The 27,366-nt window shown below is 48.1% G+C and overlaps 1 protein-coding gene across 2 annotated transcripts in view; it reads right to left on the bottom strand.

Annotated features, from left to right (window-relative positions):
- The window catches only part of LOC146858992 (schlafen family member 13-like), a 259,943-nt gene that overhangs the window by 131,907 nt on the left and 100,670 nt on the right, over positions 1 to 27,366 (bottom strand). For both annotated transcript variants that reach the window (XM_085649638.1, XM_085649637.1), the window contains exon 3: positions 23,472 to 23,600. In XM_085649638.1, coding sequence (XP_085505764.1) covers positions 23,472 to 23,600 — 129 coding nt within the window. The remainder of the gene's footprint in view (positions 1 to 23,471; positions 23,601 to 27,366) is intronic.

Below are 27,366 nucleotides of genomic sequence, written 5' to 3'. Positions count from 1 at the left end.
ATGATTGACGTGGGGCTGGTAGGCCTCCGGTGCTGGAGGTCAGCGCTCTTGATTGACGGCTGCAGACACTGAGGAACCCTATCATCCCCCTGATGGGGAAAACTGACAAGACACAATTGCAACTTACCTTTGAGACCCGCCACGCCACCAGAACATCCCAGACTGAACCCATAACACAAGGAATGGACTCAGCAGGAAAGATATGCCGGCACTGGAGGCCACCTTACAGACAATGCAGCAGAGTTTACAATCCATTGATGGTAAGATAGACACTTTAAATCTGTGCATGGACAGCCTCCCCAAAAAACATGACTAACAGCATGCCTAATGGCCGCAGAGCAACACATCTCCACCACTGAAGCTGATAGCCAGGTGATGAACACAATATGTCTAAACATGGAAAAAGTGCTGGCAGTAATCCAAGCAAAAAACGAAGACTGGGCAGCACGTTCCAGAAGAAACAACCTACGCATAACGAGAATCCCGGAGTTTACCAACACGGGAAAAATATATCTGTACGTAGAAAATCTCTTAACAGACATTTTTGTCCCCGACAACTTCTCATGTATTCTGGTGGTGGAGAGAACGTGCCAAGACCATAGCCGGCTGTGCCACTGCGCCCTATAGTGGCTAAACTACTTAATCTTAGGGACCGCAACGCGGTGCTCCAATGTCGAGGGAGGAACGGAACAGTAACTATCAAGGGAACTTTGTTGCATTCTTTCCAGACTTCATGGCATCGGTACAAGAGGCCCGCAAGGAGTCCCTTCAGGTTAAAAAGAAGCTACAAAAAGCGGAGATCCCCTATGCGATGCTATATCCGGCTCGACTCCAAGTGGAGCACCACGGACCACGAAAAATTTCACAAAGCCCAAGGCAGCAATGGAGTTTGCCCAAAAGATATCCCTGAGACAACAGAAAGGTCCAGACACCAACACTAAAATTAAAGAACAGTAACGAAAAGTTTCTTACCTGTCGGTGTAGTTTTGCAGCTTGAAGATCTTTCTGGATTCACTATGCTGTGCATTATTCCGCGATCTTGTGGTTGGGTCCGGATTCGTAGTCTTTTCTTTTTTTTTTTTTTTTTTTTTTGTAGCCCAGGTGGGCGTCGACGTCCACCATTTGGTGCACCTCCCGTGACGTCGTCGTGCTTCCTGCGGAAGTCCCACCTTTGGGGCGCCATCTTCGGGTTCTTTTTTCCCTTTTTTTTTTTTTTTTTTTTAACCCTAGGCGATTGATTAATCCTTTTGTCCATATTTCTGTACGTTTCCACTTCTTTGATCCTATCCATTTCACCCTCTCTTCCTCCAGCCTCATCTTCCTGGCGGAGGTGGGTGGGTTCGCTAGTGAATCCAGAAAGATCTTCAAGCTGCAAAACTACACCGACAGGTAAGAAACTTTTCGTTTTGCAGCGTGAATCTTTCTGGATTCACTATGCTGTGCATAGATTTTGTAGCGGTTTTCCTATTTTTGTGGTGGCTGGGTGGAAGATGATCGCTGGTCGTTGAAAATGTGTTGTAGCACCTTCTGTCCGACCTGTGCTTCCTTATTCATTTGAATGTCCACGCAGTAGTGCTTTGTGAACGTGTGCACAGATGCCCAAGTTGCTGCGAGACAAATGTCTTGGATGGGCGTGTTTGCCAGGAAGGCAACTGTGGCCCCCTTCTTCCTTGTGGAGTGAGCTTGGGGCCCCTCCGTTAGCTCCTGTCCAGCTTGTTTGTGACAGAATTGAATAGTGAGGGCAATCCACCTAGCGATGGTGCCCTTGGTCACTGGTCTACCCATGAAGCTAGTAGCAAAGGACACAAACAGCTGCTTCGACTTCCTGAGTTCCTTGGTTCTTTCAATGTAGTGCATCACCGCTCTTCTGGCATCGAGGGTGTGCAGGGCCTTTTCTGCGTTTGTAGTCGGGTTTTGGAAGAAACTCGGTATCTGGATACTCTGATTCATGTGGAACGCCGACACTACCTTGGGCATGAAGTGTGGGTCCGTCCTCAGGACTACCCTGTCTTTGTGAATTTGAATGTAGGGCTCCTGTAGCGTTAGTGCTTGAAGCTCGCTCACCCTGCGTAGTGAAGTTATGGCCACTAGAAAGGCAGTTTTCATCGTCAACATTTGTAGAGTGGCCTTGTGAATGGGTTCAAACGGCGCCTTCATGAGCTCCGTCAGAACCACGTTTAAATTCCATGCCGGCGGCGGCAACCTTTTCGGGGGTGCCATTCTTTTGGCTCCCTCCATGAATCTCTTCACCACCTGCGAGGTGAAGAAGCTTCCACCCTTCTCACCTCTGGTGTAGGCAACGATCGCTGCTAGGTGTACCCTTAGGGAGCTCGAGCAGAGGTTACTCTTTAGAAGGTGTGTGAGGTACCTCAGCACAGTTGAGTCTCTTGTCATTCTGTTTTGCAGGCCCTTTTTCCTGCACCACACCGTGAATCTCTTCCACTTTGCGCTGTAGCACTTTCTTGTAGTAGGTTTCCTTGCCTCCCGTAGCACTCGCATAGTGCTCTTCGGTAACCTTAGGTGTGCGAACTCTAGGTCTTCAGGAGCCATGCTGCTAGGTTGAGTGTCTCTGGCTCTGGGTGCAGGACCTCCCCGTTTTGCATTGAGAGCAGGTCTTTTCTCCTCTCGAACCTGTACGGATTGCCTTGCGCCATTTCTTGAATCTGTGAGAACCATGTCTGCCTCGCCCACTGTGGAGCCACCAGGATCAGAGTCATGTTGCTGGTTCTGCACTTGTCGAGCACTCTGTGCAACAGGGGTATCGGCGGAAAGGCGTAGGCAAATGTCCTCCACCAGCTTATCCATAGGGCATTTCCCTTGGATTGCTGATCTGGTTGCCTGGACGCGAAGCTTCGGCATTTTGCATTGTGGCGTGTTGCAAATAGGTCTATTGTGGGAGTCCCCCATCTCTGGAAGAGTTTCTCCGTTTCCTGGCCATTGAGCTCCCACTCGTGTGATGCTGAGGTCTGTCTGCTTAGCCAGTCTGCCTCCACATTGTCCTTCCCTGGTAGGTGAATTGCCAGTAGATCTATCTTGAGAGGTATGGCCCATCTCCAAATCTCCTGAGCTAGGGATGAGAGGGGAAACGACTGTGTCCCCCCTTGTTTGTTGATGTAGAACATCGCCGTGGTGTTGTCTGTCTGTACCAACACCCTCTGGCCGAACAGGTGTCTCTGGAATGCCTTCAGGGCTAACAGTATCGTTTTCAACTCGGGGTAGTTGATGTGGCGGACCGCGTCTGCTGGAGCCCATAGACCCCTCACTCTGAGGTTGTCCATGTGCGCTCCCCATCCCTTCTGCGATGCGTCCGTGGTAATGGTCATTGTTGGGCTTGGTGGTGTCAGGCTTCTCCCCGTTGTTATGTTGTCTCTGTTCCACCAAGTTATCTCCTCCTGCACTGCGTGCGTAACAACCACTAGATCCTCCCAACTTCCGTTTGCTTGTGACCATTGCTGTTGCAGCCATTCCTGGAATGGTCTCATGTGCAGGCGTACATTCGGCACCAGCTGGATACAGGACGCCATCATCCCCATCATCTTGCTCACCGCCCTCACTGTCAGAGCTCGCCCCTTCTGGTAGAGCTGCGCCTCCTTCAGTAGAGCATCTGTCCTCCTGTCGCTGGGCACTACTGTACTGTTGAGGGAGTTGATCTTTGCCCCCAGGAAAATCTTTACCTGTTCCGGTTCCAGTGATGATTTTCCCCAGTGGATGGAAAATCCCAAATTTGTGAGGGTGTCTGTTACGCGTTTTGCGTGCCTCTCGCACTTCTCGCGTGAGTTTGCCTTGACCAGCCAGTCGTCCAAGTAGGGGTATACGTGTATTCCCTGCTTTCGTAGGTGTGCCGCTACCGCCGACAGGCATTTCGTAAAGACCCTTGGCGCAGATTTTAATCCGAAGGCCAGGGTTGTGAACTGGAAGTGTTCCTGTTCGATGTTGAATCTTAGAAGGGCCTTGTGCCTTCTGTTTATTGGGATGTGAAGGTAGGCATCCTTGAGGTCCACGGTGACCATGAAGTCCCCTTCTCTTATCTGTGGCAGTACCTCCTGCAGTGAAGTCATTTTGAACCTTTGCGTTCTGATGAACTTGTTTAGGTAACGGAGGTCCAGTATGGGTCTGAGGTCTCCGTCTACCTTCGGCACCACAAAGTAGTTTGAGTAGACCCCTTTGTTGCGTTCCCTGAACGGCACCGTCTCTATGGCTCCCTTTTGTAGGAGTTTCCGCGTCTCTTCTCTGAGTATTGCCAGTTCTTGGGCCGATCTCTGTCTTCCCTTCGGCTTCCTGTTTGGAGGTCTTTTCTCCAAGTCTACGCAGTATCCGTACTGCACGATGTTCCGTATCCACTTGTCTGTGGTTATCCGCCGCCACTCCTGAAGGTAGAACCTCAGCCTTCCGCCTACTGGTGACGTATGCTCGTAGGCTCTTGAATCTTCTCTTCCCCCCGATGACACTTTTTTGCGCCTCACCCTTGGGGACCTTACGAGGGTAGGCGTCTTCTTGCGTGCTGAGTCACTTCGAGGAGGGCTGATCGCCCCCTCTCCTCCTTTGGCCACGTCCGTTCCCTCTCCCGCGAAAGGACTGGCCCCGAGGTTGATATTGCCAGTTTTGCTTCTGCTGACTTTGTCCGTGACCTTCGCCCTGCTGACCTTGCTGGAACGCCTGGTGCGACGTCCCCTGTTGGCTTCCACCCCTACCGTAGGGTCTCCTCGAGGGATTTCCTCGTCTCATTCCCCTCAGCTGTAGGGCCCCCATGGACCTCGCTGTCTCGTTTTCCTTCTTGAGCTGGGTGAGCTTTTCGTCCACCGTTGCTCCGAACAGTGTCTCTCCGTTGAAGGGGGTGCCCAGGATGTTGTTCTGCACTTCCGGTTTGAATCCCGAGATTCTTAGCCATGCATGCCTCCTCTCTGTGACCCCTATGGCCATGAGTCTTGCTGAAGTCTCTGCCCCATCCAACGCCGTCTTTATACAGGAGTTGGCGATGTTCTTGCCTTCATCCACCAGGTGAGAGGCTCTCTGGCGGTATTCTTCGGGGAGGTGCTTTACTAGCTCCCCCATCTCATCCCAGTGTTGGTATTGGTGTCTATTGAGGAGTGCATTCGAATTCGCCATGCGCCAGTGCATTGCGGCGTTCCTCTCGACCTTTCTGCCTGTGAGGTCGATCTTCCTGCTCTCCTTATCCGGAGGTGGGCCCGAAGTTGCTGGAACGTTGGCCCTTCTCCTGGCCGTGGAGGCTATGATGGAGTCTGCGGTGACGCTACCCTTGATGTAAGGTGGGTCCAGGGAGGAGTGCTTATATTTCTTCTCTGTCCTGGGCGTGATCGACCGGCAGGTGGCAGGCTCCTTGAAGGCTTCTCTCCCCTGGTTCATCACGCTTTGTAGCATGGGGAGGAACTGACTCCTAGTCTGGATGGGGAGCAGTGTTTCGACGAGAAAATCGGCTTTCGGCCTCTCCTCGTCGAGTTTGACGCCGAAGGCCATTGCTGCGCTCTTCACCACCATATTGTATACCCCGATGTCGTCGGGTGGCGAAGGCCTCGAGGGGTACGTGTCCACGGCCTCCTCCGGGTTTTCGGTGTCGAGATCGTGCCATTCGACGTCGTTGCTGGTAGATGCCGCCGATTCGTTGAACGACTGTTGGTCTTCTTCCTCGGCTTCTTCCTCATAATAGGGCTCCTCTTCTTCCTCGAGATCCCTTGTCAGCCCTTCGGCGTCGAACTCGCCTTCGACCTCGACGACGTCCGCCGATGAAACCGTTGGAATCTTGAATTCCTTCATCCTGGCGTCGAACTCCTTCTTCCTTTGAAGGATGTTCTCCATTTCGGCCTCGAGCCGCCTCTTCTTTTTCTCCATTTCGGAGATGCTTTCGGCGTCGACCGCGGGTCTCTTCGATGAAACTTGCGTCGACGTCGAACGTTCTTTCTGCGTCGATCGGCTAGTTTCATGGGACGATTTCGACGACCCTTGCCTTTCGGCGTCTTTCTGCCCCAGGGAGTCCTTTTGTAAGGATCCGCTGGGCCTTTTGTCCGAAGTTCCCCCTTTGGACGTCGAAGTTTTCGGCGCCGGGGCTCCCTTCGTGGACCTTGACTCAGTTTTTCTCGAGTCACCCTCGTGTTTTCGAGGTGTCTTTTGATTTGCGCTCGACGATTCTCTTACCTCGTCTTCTTTCTTCTTGTCGGTCTCTACGACCGTGAAGTTTTCGGCTGTCTCTGCGACGTTGTCCTCGTCGTCCGTGTCGAGGCCCAGCTCGTAGAGTGTCGGGGGTTTCCCTTTGCCATCCATGTTGGCGTTGGCTCTTCTCTGCCTCTCTCTCACTCTGAGTGTCTTCGGCGCGAAGGCTGAGCAGGCGTTGCAGTCGATACTCCGGTGATCCACCGGTAGGCAGAGGTTGCAGACCGGATGCTGGTCTTTCTGCGCGAACTTGTGGTGGCAGTTTGGGCAGAACTTGAATGGCGTCTTGTCCATTTCGCTCAGGGTCTCTGAGCGTGCATTCTCCAAGGCTGTCGAAGAAAAAAGGTTCGCTGGTCCTCTTTCTTCGCGCTCCTGATGAAATCTGTTCTATTCCTGATGTCTTCTCTTGATTCTATCGATGAAACTCGCTTTTCTTCCTTCTTCCTCCGAGTGAATTTCTGGAGCTTCCCGATGACGATCCAGACCCAACGGCGGAAAAAAGAATCTGAAGATGGCGCCCCAAAGGTGGGACTTCCGCAGGAAGCACGACGACGTCACGGGAGGTGCACCAAATGGTGGACGTCGACGCCCACCTGGGCTACAAAAAAAAAAAAAAAAAACAAAGAAAAGACTACGAATCCGGACCCAACCACAAGATCGCGGAATAATGCACAGCATAGTGAATCCAGAAAGATTCACGCTGCAAAACTGGCTATATGGAATGCGAGAGGGCTAAACAATCCTTGGAAAACATGGCCGGCATTGGCATACCTAGATAGACACCATATTCAAACAGCCATCCTACAAGAGACACACCTAACCAAACATACGGAAAACACAGTGGGTGCTTGCTGGGCAGAAACCAGGTTAACTTATTCCTATTCAACAGGATTGCAGATACTAATAAACAAGCATTTGCAATGCAATCTGTCTCGCCTTAGAGACCTTGTATGTATTTAGCTATGCAGCACATTAGCCTGGGTGCTGAAACATCAACTGTTCTTTAATATGGAGGGAAAGTAAGCACCAAACTGCGTGACATGCCAGGTTCATGGTGTTAATTTGAACAATGTTGACCACTTGGGTGGTTTTGACTACAGTGCTTAAAAGACTGTCTTGCAAGATACACTAGATACCCATGTTCTATTATGAAAGATCATACTATAAGCAATTATCCATTTGGGAGAGTGGGATTTAACAATAATATTTGAGCTAAGCCGTCTATTGACAATTGTAACAATGGATACCATCACTTTGTTAAGATGAAGCAGAAATATATAACTCTGACTTTGTAAACCAGTACTGTTTAGGAAAAAAAATGTGAAGTGACTGAACTAATTAACTTTGCTTCCAATGCTTTGGCCAGGCGTACACTAGATATTTAAGAGTATACAACTCTAGGGATTAACTGACTAATTGATATCAGAAAAACGATGTAGCAATTTTAAAAATAAATTTTTTACAGGATGTGGGCAACAGCATCTGATGTCTTTTTACGGACATCAATAGCAGCGAAAATATACATGTTTAAAAGATAAAAGGAACTTGTCTCATAGAAGCATATTATACATAGGCACAAAACACTAACCACATCGTATATAGATCAGATGAAGTTAAGACATGGATAAATCTGAAGGATCTTCCTCAACTGTCTGAACCTGACAGGCTGTATTTAGCTACTAGTGTTTCTGAGGGGGATATCAGGGAACAACTTAAAAAAATGAGTAGGGGTAAAGCTGCTGGCCCCGATGGGTTACCAATTGAAGTTTATTTTGGTCTCTCAGATAGGGTAATGCCGATATTAAAATCCCGTTTTAATAAAATATATTTACAAGGTGAGGGCATCCCATCGTCATGGTCCGAAGCGACAGTATCATTGATTCCTAAACAGAATAAGGATCCCCAAAAAATTGAAACATACAGACCGATCTCGTTGCTAAATTCGGATCTTAAGATCTTCTCCGGGATATTGGCTACTAGGATGGCTAAAATTATTAAAACCATTATACATCCTAATCAGAGGGGGTTTATACCCGGAAGACAGCTCAATGAGCTCACCTTTCAAGTTATTGGGGCAATAGACGTTGCAACGGAAAAAAAGTTGCCGCTTACTATTGTCGCAATCGACGCCGCTAAGAAATTTGATCAGCTGAACAGGTGTTATCTTTGGGAGACCATGGATAAGTTTGGTTTTCCAATTCATTTTGTTGAGGTTGTCAAAAAATTTAATTTGAACCCACGAGCAAAAGTTTTAGTTAACGGTGCCTTATCTGAATGGTTTAGCATCTCAAGAGGCACTAGCCAGGCTGTCCCCTGTCACCCTTATTATTCAATTCATAAATTGAACCTTTTGTATGTACACTTAGAGCGGATCCCAGTATTAGGTCTTTTAGAATTGCAGATATGGAGCTTAAGATCGGCCTATATGCTGACGACCTTCTTATGTATACCTCTAATCATGTTGAAGCAATATCGAATTGGCTGAGGAATTCGGTAACATTTCTGGCTATAAAATCAATAGAGAAAAAAACGAAATAATGGGATGGAATTGTGTAAATACAATACAGGGGGCAAAGGGGAGGATGAGATACCTGGGGATTCATCTGACAGATACACCAAAGATCAGTTGGGAGAAGGTATCTAAGGAGGTTGGCAAGCTATTATTGAGATGGGCGAATCTGCCACTGAATATATATGGGCGAGTTAACCTCGTAAAAATGATAATTTTGCCCAAAATAACCTTTTTGTTTAACACAATCCCATTACCTTTTAGTACTAACGATCTCGCTACTCTCCAGGGTAAAATTGGTTCCTTCATATGGGCTACAAAAACCCCTAGAATAGCATGGAAAAAACTCAGGAGAGGGTTAAGGTTAGGGGAACTGGCCCTACCTGATCTACTTTCCTACTGTCATGCTTTCCAATTTAAGAATTTTAGAATTTTGGCTAACAAATAAGACTCTTCCTCGTTGGGCCTATTATTTCAGGCAATGCTACATTATGTGCCGCAGGGACAGGAGTTTTTTCTTTATAAATTTGGTGATCCCAAGATTTACAAAAAAGTCCGGCTTAAGACCTTGTCGGCTGCACTCAATAACTGGGGGTATATCAGGAGAGTCTTGAGAATACCGTATTACATAGCACAGGCCCCAATTTGGGACTCACCTGGCACTCCGGAATGTCTCCAGGACCAACTGTGTCAGCCGCTTAAATTAGCAGGTATTGCTTTGTGGGGCGATCTAAGGGCTCACAACTCATTAGCTGGGAGTCTCTTTTCAACTTGACTAACGGGACATTACCGAGATTTAAGTTTTACCAGTTATCTGCATGGTGGGCAACACAGTCATGGGGCAACGAGAATGCCAGTTCGATCATTGATTTTGTTTCCAGAGCGGCCCCATGGAAACGCGAGGTCTCGTTCTGGTACGGGGCCCTTGTTGGCGCAGAAGATCACCTGGACTTTGAACTGGGGAACTTCTGGGGCAGTGTTTTCTCAGGCGACGGGGAGGGGATACGGAAAATCTGGTGCGACTCCTTATTATGTTACAGGCAGTGATTAAACCAGCGACCCTCAGGAGGAATCATCTGTATACCGCTTACAGAGTGTACTAGACTCCTGGGAAACTGTCTAAGGTGACTGCGAGGATATATCACTGTCCCAGATGTAGGTACCCGGCCGCAGACGATCAACAAATGTTTGCGGATCGCCCGAAGATTGGTTCTTATTGGACTGAGGTACGTGGTTTCCTGGAGGATGTGCTGCTGAAGCGGATTGAAGTAAGCCCAAGATTAATCTTTTTGGTCTTTTTCAGGATAATTGTATGAGTGCTCTTGTTTCGAAATTTGTATTTTATGTAATAGTTATTGCCAGAAGGGAAATCTGCAGAGTATGGAAATCCGAGACTCCACCTTCATTCGCAGATTGTCTTAAGAATATTATCATGATTAGCCAATCGGATATGGCCTGTTTTAAATCAAGTGTCAATAAGATCTGAGCGGCTCTAGAGACCTGGATGGGGAAGTAAGATCGGTCCTATGATTATGCCAGAGGATTGTTGTCGGTCCTCCCTAGTAACAAATGGTTGGTCAGGTGCGGTGAATGGGAGTGGGACCAGGAGATAGCCTTTTACTCTGGGTGAACTCTGTTTGCCCGTCACAGGCCATCCACTAGGGCGGTCATTGAATATGTCTGTGTGGAAGGCGCAGAGGGATCCCATCCAGAGTTTATTTGCATCTGGTTGCATGTATGAGGACTTTAAAAATAAAATTAATCCCATAGAGAGCGCAAATGGAACATGATTCATCACCAATAAAACCAAAGAAGAACAAGTTATGGGTGCAACACCAAACTTGGCTGATTAGGAATTCTAAGGACTTTTAAAAACATTCAATCGAGTTGTAAGAATGCATTGAGAAACTTAACCTTGTAGCCAAGATGAGGAGTGTTACTGGATTTAATTATATACGTGTGCTGGACTCTAAATTCGTTACGAAAAATGTACTTTGCCGTTCGCCATATATTTTGGAGCTCTACTCAATGTGTCATGCTCACATATTGATGTCTAAGAAAAAGACAGAACAGAAAACACAGAGCTTATAATAGTGCATGTCAACAATGTCCTGAAATGTCATGTAACAATGACAAATGTACATGTTTCAAAAAGAATGTCGGAAAACACCTAGGAAAGAGTTCAATATGAACCGGGTCGAAGACCCGTAGGCAAACCTAAGCTGCAAGCCACTCCTGCGGTAGCAAATGTTTTCGCCACCCCATAGGCCGTCGTTTTCAGGAGAAAGCAAGTGAGGCCCAAGTACTCTGGGTGATGGGCTGCTTGCGAGGGAAAGGAGGCCTATCCAAAAACCAGTCAGAGCTGAGAAGCTGCCTCTGCCGGATTTCCCCCCTTGAGAGAGGCATATGACTTTGTGAAAGTGAGTGCAGACTATATCCCCACCTTCATGCAGTGGGTATAACACAGGCACCACGGGGTGTCAGCAGAGAATAAATTGCATACTCCATTGTGGGGACCACCAATGCCCTCAAATGATGGACCGCCCTTGCATATCCTCACAGAGAAGAGTGTTCTCATACCATTCTGTTAAGGCGCTACATGTTTTACTCCTACATTGTCACTACACAGCTAGCCAGGGTGCTTGTTATACAAGTGAGCTGCAGACGATCTTTGGCTTCTGTATGGCGTGTTTTATGTAAAATGCATCCGGGGTAGCTCTGTTGCTTTTCAGATCTAGGCCTTTGCAAACCAGGCTAGTATACCTCCTCAGGCTCTCTTTCAATAGCGCACAACCAGTAACTCGCTAGGGTGATGTGTTGTCTACAGAAAAATAGAAAAAATCAAAGTGTTGCGCCTGCAAGCAGTCACGTCGTTCCTCCCAACATTACAGTTCACCTTAGCATTCCAGCCCTCACAACGTCTCACACATTGAAAGAAGCCAGATTTATGCTAAAGATCTAATAACAGAAAAGCTTTGTCTTACCCGATAGGCCTAAAAGGCGGAGCCGAGTCAGAGCAAGATGGCCGCAGTTTTTTGCACTGTGACGAGATCTGACATACACACTGACCGTCAGAGACATCTGATCCTCTGTGGCAGCAGCGGGCATTAACCCCAGAAGTGCCTAGAGGGTGAATTAGGGGCCGCTTGGCCAGGACACACTCTCGGAGCCTTGCATTCCACTCACCCGCACTCGGCTGCATGCATGAACGCACTCGGTCCTTCCTGGGGCGCAGCCCCAGTTTGTTTGCAGTCAGGCCGGAGCTAGGTTCCGGAGCACGGCACTTGATGTGTACACACACACACAGACACACACTCCCTCTCAGATGCACAACCTCAGTGATTAGCACACTTATACACACGCATTATAAGTCACCCACCTTCCGGCGCTCTCTCTCCTGTTAGCCGCCTACAATAGAACAAATTTCTAACCATGAAAGTGGGCAGAGGATGTGGCTAATGTCCAGAGCTGCCAATGGAGCTAGTGCACATATGGCGGCAGTGGTTAATTTGTAAAAAAAAGAAAGCACGAGTGCTGGGGCTCGAATCACGAGGCAGCTTGCACCCTCCCATTTCACAAATCCACGCCGTCTAACTCTCAGATTTTCGCATCATCCTTCATACTCACACGTTCTGACACAGACTCACTCCAGTACACGTACGCCGACTCTCACACGTCATCGCAGTTACTTGCGCTGTGAGGAGATTTGACATACACACTGACCATCACAGAGACATCTGATCCTCCGTGGCAGCAGCTGGCATTACCCCCAGAAGTGCCTAGAGTGTGAATTAGGGGCCGCTTGGCCAGGACACACTCTCGGAGCCTTGCATTCCACTCACCCGCACTCTGCCCGGCTGAATGAATCTTTGCTGATTAGGCAGGCTGTTTTTGAGCCGAAGGAATATTGGATGGAATTATGGAAAATCAACGAAGTTGCTTGAAACCTGTGGCTGATTGTATATTCGCACTGACAGAAGGCAAACAGCACATGCTTTCGATACTATTTTAAAACAGCGGCATATGGAAAAAGCAAGCACAGAGGGCCATTAACAGAGTCATTAGTTTGGCGCGCATGCGTTCGATGTCAAGCATCGGGCGCATGCGAGAGTCTGGACAGGTCAGGCAAAATATAGCGCGAACTCACGCAGCCAATCCCAGCAGAAAAGAAGCCTTTACAAATGCAATAGGACTCGTATTTACGCGTGCCCTATTGCATTGTTAACAAAAATGCGAATGTTCAAGAAGGCACAAACGGGAGTGGGTGGGGGGTGGTGGGGAGCAGAGAACTTACGGACTGGGGGGGGGGGGGGGGAGGCAGGCGAACAAAAGAGTTTTAAAAGTAAAGGGGCCGATAGCTATGGAAGGAGAAAAATGACGACATGGCCGTCAGGAGGCGGAATTAAGTTGCCAAAAACCAATCAGATTGCAGCATTTAAGATTTCGGCCAATCAAGAAGATAGGCGGAAAGTGGGCAGAGCTTACCCCACTATACTGTATATAGCATCTCTCGACGAGACAGCGCATGCGCTGCCTAGCCGAGACCTAAAAATAGGAGTGCCATTTACTGCTGTCCACACTGAGACGGATAACTAGGGCAGATATGCCATATTTCAGGGGACACTTGCAGCCTTGGTTAATGTCTATGGTCCCAATATAGATGATCAGGCCTTTTATATGCACCTCTGGAACCGGTTACACTCCTTGCACTCCTCCCCCATCATTCGGGAAGGTTACCTAAACACGCACCAGGACCCATTATTAGATAGGCCGGCATGAACAGACGGACATGACAAGCAATCAGCCGCGATATCGCGTGATGGTATGACAGAGTATGGCTTGGTGAACCGGTGGGGGATGCGAAACTTTGACAAACTAGAGGGAACGGTTATCTCCTTGGTCCATGGTTCCTTGTCTTGATTGGTTTACTGGCTAGCGACTCGGGAGGAGCACTCTTGGACAGCCGAGGTGTGACATTTAGGAAAACCGCAATGGGATCATGCTCTGGTGCGACTAACAGTGTCGGTACCCACACATCCCCACACAGTTTACATGGAAATTCCATGCATCAGAACTACTACACCAAGCATATCATGAAAATCTGCGAGCGGCCATTATAGAAATTTTGGGGAAAATGGAGGATAAGTGGAGGAAATAGACACTCTGGGAAGCCTTGAAGGTGACAATTTGTGGGATATGCATCAGACTGCATGCCGGTGTCCTTAAATACATCCGCACACAATTGTATAAGATTGAACACACGCTGCAAACACTTGAAAGGTCGTACGCTGCTGACACCGGTTTTGCAGTCAGAGAGGATATAACAGCTTATCATGAAATGTCGGAGAGCGAACAACATCACCTATCTACACGCCATGAGGCAAGGTCATACGGGGAGGGCGGCCGACCAACCGGCCCATACCCTAGCGACCGGATCATGTTGTCAAAATTATAGACCCCACAGGGGAGGACGAATATAGTACATCGGAAATATCTGCCTTCTCTGAATTCTATGCAGGCCTATATGCCACCAAAAACTCGGCCAGAGCAGCTGAAACATCTGAGTACTTGAAGGATGTGGCCTTGGCATGGCTCTCCCTTGGCCAACACGAATGCCTTGTACAACTGTTCACAGAGCAGGAAACTCTGGGATCATTACGCTCCCTCCCTAACGGCAAAGCACTAGGCCAGGATGGCCTTCCAGGCGAATTCTATAAAGAATATGTAGACCTGCCTCACCTCACCTCCAAGCACTATATGAAGAGGCCTACACAAAAAAATGATACTTCATCCTTCTCTCCAATAAGCTCTCATTATCACACTGATAAAACCAGACAAACTCCATGACTACTGTGAATCATATAGACCACTATCGTTAATCAACACAGACGCAAAGAGTCTTGGCCACTAGGCTCTAGCCACTAATGACAAATCTGGTTTTACAAGATCAATCGGGCTTTATCCCCACCCGATCCATGACGCATAACTTACAAACACTCTTTGCCCTCTTACATCACCTCAACCCTCCATGGAAACAGCAGCAGTGCTACTAGACATTGCTAAGGCATTTCACTGCATCGAATAGGGCTATCTGTTTGACATACTGAGCCGAATGGGGATACCTGAGGCCTTTCTGCGATGGATACAACTGCTCTTCACTAACCTGTGTGCAAGTCAATGGTCACCCATCAGACCTACTGCCGATATGTAACAACACACGGTGAGAATACCCCTTATCTCCAATCCTATTTATACTAGTGCTAGAACCCCTGGCATCCATTAACCGGCAACGACATATGAACTCTGCATTGCGCTTTGGGCTACGGCCAATCAGTCTATCCCTCTACATGGACGATATAGTATTGTATATCCACAACCCTACCCAACACTTAGCACCTGTACTCCGTGAGTACACACGTTTTGATTGATGCTCAGGACGGAGTATCATTTTGGCGAAATCAGACGTACTCCCTCTGGCTCTGTGCACATAACCACACTCCATGGATTTCCCCCCTGAATAGAGTAATGGCTCGGTCACATATTTAGGGATCTGGATTCACAGGGACCCTGACCAGGTATTCCGCTAGAACTATGGGAAGGCTGTAATGAAACTAGAAGAACAGGTGGCTGGACGGTCTTGAATGCCATTCTCTTTGGCAGATAGAGTGCCAATAATGAAGATGATACTACTCCCCAAGTTCTTATATTTATTCACCAACATCCCTGTTTCACTACCACAACACTTCTTCCGAATTCTACGGTCACATATGATCACACTGGCTTGGCCAAGAAAACAACCCAGGATAGGATGGGACAAACTGACACTCCCATTTGCACAGGGCGAATTCGGGGCACCAGACCTTTACTATCTTTGTGCTCAAGCACAATTTGCGCACTATTGGGACAATCAACATGCGCACACACACCGCATCAAACAGTGGAAGCGGATGATGCTCAACCTTACCCCTCTTAACGCCATACTGACACATAGGCGAACGGATGCATCAAGAGGAGAAATTAACAATATTAACTGCACCATACACGTGTGATATGTACTGGGAGCACGGGCTGGTACGCTTCCACTATATGCTCTTGCACTCCCACTAAGATTCCACCCAAACAGATCAGTTACACACGAAACAGGAGAGATGGCTATGTTTGATAAGGCCGGGATAAAGACCATGGATGATGTCTACCCAGAGGGACAGTTTATCACTCTGGAGCAGATCCAAAACTCTCAACACCAAACGCCATTACTGTTCACATACTATCATCTCACAACAGCCATGAGGAAACTATACCCTGTTCCCAGAAGTGCCTCCCACACTAGATGCGCTCAAACTATTGCTCACAAGCCCTACGCGTAGAAAGCTCATCATACGATTATATAATGCAGCACGAGGGGATAGGCACTTAGCCACAAACTCAGACATGGAAAAATGGAACACTGCCCTCAACACACCTTTAACATTAGATGACTGGAGGTTCTGCTGTACACTGAAAGGAATACTCACACCAAACTGAAATTTTGCCATAATCCACTTCAAATACCTCCAGCAGATGTACTACACCTCAGCCAGACTGTTTAGATATGGGCTATGGAGCGACACAAAATGCACCCGATGTGGTGTGCTAGACACCTACTTCGTGCTTCTTGGCTGGCTCTGCGCCCCGGTACGGCAGTTCCGGACACAGGTAACAATGGCACTATGCACCATGGTTTTAGAGCATGTGGAATGCACTCCACACATATGCCTCCTTGGCATCTTGCAGGGAACAGGAAATTATTAACAGTGGCACTGCTATATAAATAGGAAATTGATGGCATGTTTGTACAGTTCGTTTTTTCGTGCTGAAAAACGTAATAATATAACCAATTAAAAAAAATTAATTTATCACAGCAAGTAGGGCATTAGGGAACCTGGGCAGTGCGCTAAGATTGCTAGAGAGAAAGTGGACTTCCTGCACACACTTAAATGATCAATAATGGGCAAGATTGTGTTGTCCAAAATGGTAATATTACCAAGAGTGTTGTATTATTTTGCTAACCTCCCGATCTAGATCTCAATTACTTGGTTCAAGACATTGCACATGTTACTTAAGGATTTAATCTGAGTCGGGCAGGCAGAGAGCATCATTTTGAATACTGCAGCTTCCAACAAGAGAAGAGGGCTTAGGAGCCACTGATTAAGAGTGATATTAACTGGTTGCACAACTGCAGTGGATGGCTAGATGGGTCGAAGGGATACAGCTGGCGGAAATAGAGACACTGGGAGAGCCACATGAGCACAGGTCACAATGCTGGTAAGTTTCTCAAAGGGACCCGAGAGGAAAACTAAGCTCACTTATATATGGCCCTGCAATGTTGGTGGTAAGTTGTTAAGAAAATGTAGCAAAGTCCTAAATATGCTTTCTCCTCACCACTGATTTTCACCAACCGTCAAGGGGGGGGATGCAACCCCCATAATGACAGAATGGAAGGACATCAGTGTGCTTATAGTAGGTGACTTTTACGATTCTGGAGTAATTAAGAGCTTACCATGACTGAGGAAGAAGGGCTACTGCAGAATCAGTTTTTAACATATTGAGCTAGGGTGCAATCCACACGAAAGGCCTGGGGACAGGCCTACCAGAGCCACAAATGCTTAAGTTGTGTTACAGGTTCTCCTTACATTTGGGAGTGGACACAGATTGATTTCATGGCTCTATAAGACCCTCCTTTCAATGACTAAATATAGCTGGACAAACCTAAAAACAGCATTAGAAGTGAAAATAGGTAGTGATTTTGGGAACAAAGAATTGGAAATCATATTGGTATACCCCCATAAGGGATCCAGGAACACTAGATTCAAATTATTGCAACTCCATATTTTGCACACGACCAAACATCCCACAAACTGAACAACACTGAGGGTATCGAACATAAAAGGTGTCCTAGATGTGTCTAGTAGATACAGACTTCATTCATATGGTCTGAAATTGTCTCACTATAGTTTGTTGATCAGGGTCACAACCTATATGGAAAGAAAATAAATTAAAAACCAACCTCATCAGCCTAGAGGTATGCTTACTGTGCCTCTACCCCTGTCAAAAGCCCAAAATTAACGATACATTTTAGACCTTTCACTGGTATTGGTTAAAACTGAATCATTGGCACTCAGCTAAAGGCGAGGGAGGTTGTAAGGTGGGCGAAAGCCGAGAGCATGGGGATGCAGGGAAAAGAGCTAGTAATTGCTGACTCCTGACTTGGATAAGAAATACTTGGAAAAGCTTGAATATTAAAATATTGTCCTAAGCAAGATATTTTGAAATCCTTTAATAAGTCCATATATTCCCGGGGAATGTCGAACTAACCCTTCTCGGGAAAATCAGGAGCCAAGCTGCCAAGATTCGAGACTATGAGGAATGCGGTTCTACCCCTCACTTGAGGGATTGACTAGTCTGTTAGGTAGTCACAGATAGGGGCATCCTTTCCCCGCAAAAAGTTTTGGGGGTATTCCATTTTTCGCCCTATATCTAACTACTTTCAAGGAAGAAAAGGGCTAGAAGGGAGTTTGTGAATGCCTCAAAACTCACAAGGTGGTGGGCATTCACAAACTCCCAAAGCAAATCATGGCTGAGTCTCTTACTTGAGGCTCTTCCTGAAGGTGTGCAGAGTGGGGGGAACGTCTGATGTTGAGCGGGAGCTCGTTCCAGGTTTTTGCCGCTATGTAGGAGGAGGCTCTTCTGCCCGCTCTGCAGATGTGCGGGGTTTTGAGGAGGCTGGCGGAGCAAAGGTTTCTCTTGGGTATATGGAAGGAGACTCTTGCGTTGAGGTATTGGGGTCCGATTTTGTGGAAGGATTAGTAAGCGTGAGTGAGTAGCTTGAAGGTTACTCTCCTATCGACAGGGAGCCACTGGAGGTCTCGTGGGTGCTGGGTGATGTGTCATCCCGTGGGATGCCGAGGATGAGTCTGGCAGCGGTGTTCTGGATGGTCTGGAGTTTCCGAAGCAGGGATTTGTTGATTCCAGTGTAGAGGGCATTTCGGTATTCCAGTCTGCTTGATATGATTTTGTGGGTGACGGTCTTTCTGGATTCGGGGGGGAGTGGGCAGGGGGGGGGGGGGGGAGATCCACTTGAAGGTCTTGCGAAGGATGCAGAGAGTGTTAAAGCACGTGGAGGAGACAGCATTGATCTGTCTGGTCGTGGTGAGGGAGGAGTCGAGTATGATGCTGAGATCCTGGGCGTGGTCCGTGGGAGTGAGGGTTTGCCAGGGTGGTGGCCACCAGGTGTTGTCCCATGCTGAGGGGGTGGGTTCGAGGATGAGGACTTCTGTCTTCTCCAAGCTGAGCTTCAGACAGCTGTTGCTCATCCAGGATGCATGATCTCTTGGTCATCTCACTCCTCATAAGAGCCTATAACTCGGGCAAAACCGGTCCTGGATTGCTTAGGTTCTGGTAAAATGAGGACTTGGCACAGCAGTTCCGGCTGGACTTTCCCATGAGCAACAGGGTCAAACTGAGCGGGAATTGTGAGCAAATGACTGATGGGTTGGAGTTGTAAGAAACTGGCTCTATATATACTGCACCAAAGGGAGGTACAGTGTGTATAGAGTCCAAGAGTCCCCAAAGGTAGGCAGAGGAACAGTTGAAAAATGCAATAGGAATTGTATTTTGTTTGATTTACAGGGAAGCAGTAGTATGCAACACTTAGCAAATGCAGTACATTGAAATGAATAGGCTTTTTCAACAAATTGCAGGCAAGTTACTTTTACGTTACTTTTTCTAACTCAGTGCTGGATGCCTAGATTCAGCACTGGGACATTTCCTGAAAACAGTTGAGAAAATACGTTTTTGTTATGCATGTGATTTTTAAAGAATATTTTCAGATTTCAAATCTCCACATTGAAATGAATGAGCTTCTACAATAAATTGCAGGTAAGTAACTTTTACAATACTTTTTCTAACTCAGTGCTGGATGACTCGATTCACCACTGGGACAGTTCCTGAAAACAGTTGTGAAAATGCGTTTTGGTTATTTAGGAATATTTCAAGTTTTCAAAATCCACACTTAGTCGTTTTCTCGTAAGAAAATTGTCAATGTTATTCTATGGAAGAAAAACAGGTTATCGGTTTGCAGGTAAGTAAATGACTGTGGGAGTTAAGGTTCTGGGGTTAGACTCAGGGGTCCACCAGGGTCAGTGATGCACTGAGATTGCACCCTCAGCGGCACTAGGGGGGCCGGGTGCTGTGTGTTGAGGCCCAATGTTACCCTACGGAGGATAGGGGGCTTCCAGTTGGTGGCTGCTGGCTAGCAGGCCACACGGCTGCGGGAGCAAAGCCCCTAGGGTTTAGCTCAGGGCAAGTTGGGGAGCAAAATAGCATCAAAGGTGCACCTTCAGCGGCACTAGGGTGACCGGGTGCAGGGTGCTGTTTTGAGGTCGGGTGCCGTGTTGTTTCCAATGGAGAACCTCCGGAACAAAGAAAAACTGCAGGCCCCGGGACGAGTATCTTCTGGGTGCGACCACCACTTCGAGGGGTAAGTTGGGATGTCGTGGGTTGGTTAGGCACCGTTGGTTTGGGCACACAAGGCCGTGGGGCGTCAGGTGCAGGGGTGCCTTGGGACGTCTGATCTCCTTACCTGCTCTGGTCGCGGTAGGGGTGGTCCTCTGGATTGAGGCTGCAGGCGTCGGCTTGAGGCAGTTCAGGGGTCGCCGGAACGCGGGTCAGGATAGCAGGGGGAACCTTCTTGTGGTGTTGGTCCGCTCGGGCTGCGGTCGGTGGGTGAAGAGTGTGCTGGATTCACGGTCTCTGGCTGGCACCAGAAGCTGCAATTTAAACACGTCCGGTGTTCTCAGAAGATAGAGTCCTTGAAGTGAAGGCAGGCAGGTCCTCCGGGGTTTGTGAGGTTGCTGGCTGCAGAACAAGCCAGGATTTCGCAGAAGCTGGTTTGAGGGGAGACAGGCCTGTATGGCTGGGAACAAGTCAGTGGGCATCGTCCTCTTCTTAGCTCTGCACAGCTCTTCAGTTCTTCTTCTTTTCTTGTGGTTTCTAATCTAAGGAAGTAAGGTTCAGGGTGCCACCTAAAAATTTAGGGGCGTTACAGGTAGGTAAAGGGCAAGGACCAATGGGTCCCTTCCCTGGGGTGGGTACACCCCCTATTCTGCCACTCTCCTGTGGGAGGGGGGCTGGAGGCTGTCCCTGGTTGGCTGGGTCCCCCCCATCCTCAAGATGGTGGGGACTAGAGGTTGTGCTTCACCTCGCCACCGGTACCTGAGGGGTGGAGCAGGCAGAGGTGGGCACACCTCCCTTCCTCACTTGTTTTTACCACCAGTTCTCCCACCCAAAGTGTGGGGGGGGGGGGGTTTAACCAGTGGGGACCAGTTGCTGAAAGCAGGAAATTGTCTGGAAAGGCTCACAAAGGCAACAGGCCTTTGAAGTCTCTCCTTCATGAACCCTGCCCATCCTGGGGGAGGAGGCTTGGCACCTCGTACCAGGACGTGCATTGTTTCAGGACCCTGAGAGCGGCAGGCTCTCGAATCAGGGGTCCAGAAACATTTCTGGTGGTGGCAGCCTAAGCAGCCATTCAGTCAGGTAGTCAGTCAGTAGTTGGTCGAATTTCAGGGGGCATCTCTAAGATGCCCTCTGTTGTGTATTTTACATTAAATCCCACACTGGCATCAGTGTGGGTTTAATGGGCTGTGAAGTTTGATACCAAACTTCCCAGTCTTCAGTGTAGCCATTTTGGTGCTGTGGAGTTCGTAATATACTCTTTAATAGCAGCACTGCACTTACAGTGCCCAGAAATGGACGTGGGCACTGTAGAGGTACAGGGCTCATGCACCTGTACCATCACTACTGGCATAGGGCACCCAGCTAGAGGGGTGGCTGATGTATGCCAGGGCAGTGGTTTATGGGCATGGCACACAGGAATGTGTGCCATGTCGACTCTTCACTTTGTTCTGCACCAAGACATGCAGCCTGCAAAGGCAGTGTGTGAGTGTCTGGGTACAGGACCTCTAAGGGTGGCACAACAAGTGCTGCAGCCCCTAGAGGCCTTCTCTGGTCACAGTGCCCTGGGTACCTGTGGTACCATTTGCCAGGGGCTGACATGGGGCCAGAGATGCCAATTGGGTTTGTTTTGGGGAAAGAACAGAGGCCCTGGGAACCTGATTGTCAGGGACCCAGGGCACCCCAAGAAAAAGTGCATCAGGAGTGTGGCAAAAAGTGTGGGGGGGGGGGGGTTACTGCAACAGAAACCCACTTTCCTGCAGGAGTGCTACCCCGAGTAATTGCCAGTGGTTAGACTTTTTGCAAGCATTCCTCCCATCACCTTGTGTGTGCTTCATCTCACTCCTCCACCCAGCTGCCCACCACTTTGTTATTTGGAAGATGTGCTATTCACCCCCTACACAACCTAATCTCAATGACTAAGATATGAGCCTGGTCATAGATGGTTCCCGGGAGATACCTAAAAATAAGTGTGCAGTGGTCTGGGCTGTCTGCAGCTACTCTGAACATCTGCCATCTGCACTGTGTTTCGGGCAGCTGGAAGTTGCAGTGTCTCCTTCAGGGCAGCTATTGCCTGGGTAGTTGCTGTTGCTCGGATGTTTGCAACGCCTTCTACCAGAGGAATACAAGCATGGTCCACCCAGGAAGAGTGATGGGAGCCGAAGGACCACCTGTGTCTCGGTGTTCTCTGATTGGGTAGTGGTCCCAACAGAAACAAAACAATAACAAGACTTAGTTCTCCACACAGGGGTCTCATTTAAGGGAAGGCTAGCAGGTAGAAAATGTAACACTGAAAGAGTAAAAGGGGGCACTGAAGAATTTACAGTGGACACTTGAAAACGAACATCAAAAGTTAACTGCATACGGTTGAAATGCAGTAGCTATCATTTTCATTTCTTTAATGTAGTTTTGTCGTACAGTTCAGGCATATTTCTCACAGAAACTATTAAAATTATGCATGAGATGCAAAATTGAACACTATAACTTTGCAAGGGTCGAGCTGATCGCAAAGGAAAGCTATGTGTATAAAAATCTTCCCACCTAATTATTATGACTAGAGTGACATATGTTCCAATGCAAGCAAAGAACTTTGGCCTCTGTGCACCCCTGGTAGGTATTACAAAGATGTGATGCGGATGCAGTGAGCCAGTCACAACCCTGTGCACCGGTGCCACAGCAGCTGCTTCGCTAATGATTGGTATGTCTCTGCTTAATGGTCTTCAAGTGACGTCTTCCATCCTTCTTTTCTTTCTCCAGCCATCTTTTCTGTCATCTCCTTCAGCGCTTTCACCTTCCCTCCTCCTATCCTTGTGCACTCTTCCCCTTTCCTCACTCTTCTTTATTCACTTTTTCCCTTTGTTACTTTTTGATCTCTCTTTCTTGCCCTCCGTTACCTCCCTCTTTGCTGTCCCACACTTCTAACTAATCATCTTACCAGTCGCCATCCCACCAGTCTCACACTGCCTGTCCTCTTCCTCCCTTTTGCTCTTGCATGCACATCATGATTTCTCTACTCTATTCCCTACCTGTTCTTCTCTTGCCATTTCATCTGGGTGTCTTCTCTTTTCTTTTGCATCCTGTTTTCTGTTCTCTATGTTCTTCTTCTTGATGAGCCCCGTGTACACAGTAGAGGAGGCAAAGTGGGAAAATCCTGCAAACTATGTGAACATCAATCATGAACTTACCAAAATTATGCTTTTGCAGCACATACTTCGAAAACCCTAATTTAATACTTGAGGGAATCATAAAAAATAATAGGTTCTCATACACTTCCCTATATAGCTTATTTTGCTAAAGCAGGACCTACCTCCAAACATATATTCTTTAAGTTCCGTCAAGTCCTCTAAACCTTTTTTTGTATACACTGGCCGGACCCTTGGAGGTGAACCAGAAATACTTAGTGCAGTGTTGAAATGATCAGCCAAACTTGGACTACCTGGTGGATGAAAAAAAAAAGAATTATTTCCACATCATTTATCAAACTTTATGCTACAGGTACTCTAAAATACAACTTGGAAAACATATCAACTTATCTGCTTATTACGTGAGAATGTAGAGAGACTACAAGCAAGAAAAGTTATTATAATGTTCCTGGGCCACACAACAACACACTGGTATAAACCTGCTGTCTTTAAAGTTTTGGTTTGTCAGAATATTCAGAGTTTTCAGAACAAAATAGACAAGTGATAAAGGTAGTCAGTCCTCTTATTGGATGTTTAGAAATTAACCCACAACATGCCACATTTTGTCAATGCATCTTTTATTACACACTGTTAGACCTGTCAGCCCTAGGGTGTTCTTCCCCTACATGTTTTCCCCTTTTTGCCTCGTTATTGACCGCCATTTTTTGCTGGACATAGAACTCTGGGCGCCTTACCAATGCTAAACAGTGCTGAGGTGCAGGTGCTCTCTCCTAACAATATGGTTGCCGCAGGCCCCTGCTACTGCGGTGAGGCCACTGTCCTATCTGCGCACTAGTAGTTGGAATAAGGCTGGGACTGAATGCTACTGTAACCTTGACCGTCCCGCTTCTTGTCACCATAGTCATACACCACAGAGTCCCCAGATTCTTCTACAGCCTTCCAAACCCCCATCTTGCCGCCTTTTTTGAAGGTCACCTGACCTAGGGGTATAAAAGGAAAGGAGGGAACCTGATAAGTTAGTTACACTACTGGACCTGGGGACCCTCCGCTGGAGTGAAGGATGCTTAGCTAGGGGTATTGCTACACTACTGAGGCTGACTGGTCCTAGGAACTGCTGCCCCAAGTTAGATGAGTTACCCTGCCTGCCCGCAGACCTTACTCTTTAAGATGGGAAGCAGGAATACCATCTCTAGGGTGCCTGCTCCAGGACTGCCATATTCCCTTCCTCTACAACTAACACCTGAGATCCATTATCAGCGCTGTGACTGGGACGCGTTGTATGCCTGACACCTGAAACCCACCACCAGCGCTGTGACTGCGGAGCGTTGTGAACCCGAGAGCGCTGTTGCTGTCTGGGGCCCCTTAAGGTACTGTGATGCACTGTGCATCCAGAGTCTGTCATTGATCCTAAGTGCTGTGTAATCCAATCCCTGCAAGTGACCCCCAGCGCTGTGCTAGCGAAGCGCTGTGTAGCCCAAAACCTGCCAGGGAACCCAAGCGCTGAGGCAGCGAAGCGCTGTGGGCCCAGGACCTGAACGTGCTGCTCGGTGCTGTGTCAGAGAGCGTCCTGTGCCCAAGATTACCGCCACGGGCCCCGCGCTGGGAAGAGAAGAAGCGCTAGGCGGGGGGGACTCACCGCCGCTGGCTGGGAAACTTCATGCGAGCGCTGGGAACCTGAGAAGCGCTGTGGCCAGGATCATTGCCACGGCCTCCTGGGTTGGAGTGAGGGCCGAGGCCGCGCTGAGCTTGCAAAGCAGAGAGTCGCCTGGCAACTGGGGTGCCAGCCGTGCCCCCAGGAAGCCGCACTCTGATTGGTTCCCGGCCGCCGAACCATTCGGGAGAGGCACTCGCAAGAGGGGCTCCAAGAGGTGTGGGAGCCCCCGAAGCCGCCAGACCGTCTGCCCAGAAGCGGAGAGCCCCGTGGACGGCAGGGAACCCAACTGCCCCTCCCAGGTAAAAGCCCCGCGTGTAGCGAGCAGCGGGCTGACGCGCGGGGGCTGACTCGGGGGGGTGTTCTGCACAGACCGGGCCCAGCACGAACCTGCCTATATGCCGCATTGCCCCAGCTCTTCCTGAAAAACTGAAGTTGGGAGTTGGGGAGCGCTGTGGCCCCGTCTAGTCGATGACTGAGTCATATACACAGCGGGGCTAGCCCCAGGGGCTCCTGGGGCCAGAATACCGCAGGAAGATAGCCGCCCCAGGTCACCATGGGGGTAGCAAGCTTTCTGCTATAATGTCTTCCCTGGAAGTGTATTGAATCTCTGCCTGAGAGTTATTGCCTGTATTGAATCCCTACATGTGAGTTATTGCCTATGTTGAATCTCTCACTGAGCAGGATTACTTGTACAGAATTGATGGTAGACGAACCTATCACCTTGCATACCGAGAGGACTATACTGTTTTCAAATCTGACAGGAAGGTAGATAAAGCTACTTGTTTTCTTACCTAAAATTGGAGTGGTGTCCTCTTGATTGTGTGCGCTTTACTGTGTCAGTGTGGGGGTGTGCTGCACAACTACTTCACACATTGCCTTGTGTGCACCTACCTGCCTCGTGCCAAGCTACCTTGTCGGAATCAGTGGTCCCTACTTGGACTAGGGCGCAGGTTCTGGCCAACTGGAGACCCCGGTTCTAACACACACAAACCTTTTCCGTGGTGTTCCATATTTTAGACCACCATAATGTCATTAACAGCACCTCCTAAAAGATCCACCCCGGTTTGCAAGGGGATCAGGCGGACAACCAGAACATGAGATCTGTTTACTTGCCATGGATCCCACTGAACATGGTTTATTTTTTCAACATCAACCAACAAGATTCTTAATGGATGTGCAGACTCCTGGGTCATTTCTATGGTGGAAGATTTATTTCCAGAAAACGTGTGCAGACTCCTGGGTCATTTCTATGGTGGAAGATTTATTTCCAGAAAACGTATGTCTTATAATAACCACCGACATGCAACACTGCAACACTGTGCCCGACTTCTGACAGCCCCTCTAACATGGCACACTACCATAGATGGTGCCCAGTCTCACAGGGGTCAAGACCTTTTGATATAATATATAGTTTAAAAGCAATTCCCTTATTTTGGGTGCAGACTAATGATTTTGTTGTCCTCAACCAAATAGTGGACTATGACTCAACTTCAATCTATATATTCGTTTCTGCAGACCATTTCCCCATATTATTTTCTTGAGTGTGGGGGCTGCACAATAACCATCAGAAAAACAACAAGGTGATGGAAGGAATGTTTGAAATCTCAGCAACTGGTGATTGCTCAGGCCACAATCCAGTCCAATGTATCTTCGACCACTATTCCACTCCAGACACTGCAGGAATTTGGTTTCTCTGAACAGAAAATAGATGCCCAGACATACAGAGCATTTTCTCCTTCCCTAAAGAAGCCATTTAGCATTTTTCCTCTCCAGGCATGGCATGAAACAAGTGATGGAAGTCACGTCTTCAAGAGTGAAGGCTATCTGTTACAGTGTCTTGGCAGCCACTTGGTAGACAGGGCAACAGGTCTTAGGGTACCAGCAGGGGAGCTAGGGTTGGCTCTGCAAGTGTAAATGTGGTGCTTCCACCGACTCTACATAGAGAGGGAGAATCATGTGTTCAACAGGGCAGGTGCACCGCCAATTCGAAGTGCTGCTCCTGTTTCACCAAACTCTAAAGGAGGGTCATAATCCCCTATGGAATCATTCAACTTGAAGAGACTCTGGTGCTCAAAAGAAGAAAATTCATGTTTTTGGTAGGTACAATGAGTGAAATTCACATATTAATAATTTAGTTTGCAACCTGATTGTGTCCTCCCTCGGGAGGTGGCTCTCTCTAGTAGCAGGACTAAATCAATGTTTATACGTGGAGCTATTTGACCAGAGCTCTAGGTTTTATAGGGAAGCTCAAACTCAGAAGAACTGACATGAGCATTTCAATCGAGCCCATCATCTGCAACACACTGATCTCTTTGTGAAAAGTTATTTTTGATAAACACAAAAGAGAGAAACATTTGCCTGCACCCCACTACCCTCACTTTCCTGAAATATTATAATCTGCTTAA

Source organism: Triturus cristatus, chromosome 3_2 (assembly GCF_964204655.1).
Source record: "Triturus cristatus chromosome 3_2, aTriCri1.1, whole genome shotgun sequence".
Classification (NCBI taxonomy): domain Eukaryota; kingdom Metazoa; phylum Chordata; class Amphibia; order Caudata; family Salamandridae; genus Triturus; species Triturus cristatus.
The sequence above is the reverse complement of the archived record's forward strand: the minus strand, read 5'-3'. Positions and strand labels throughout refer to the sequence as shown.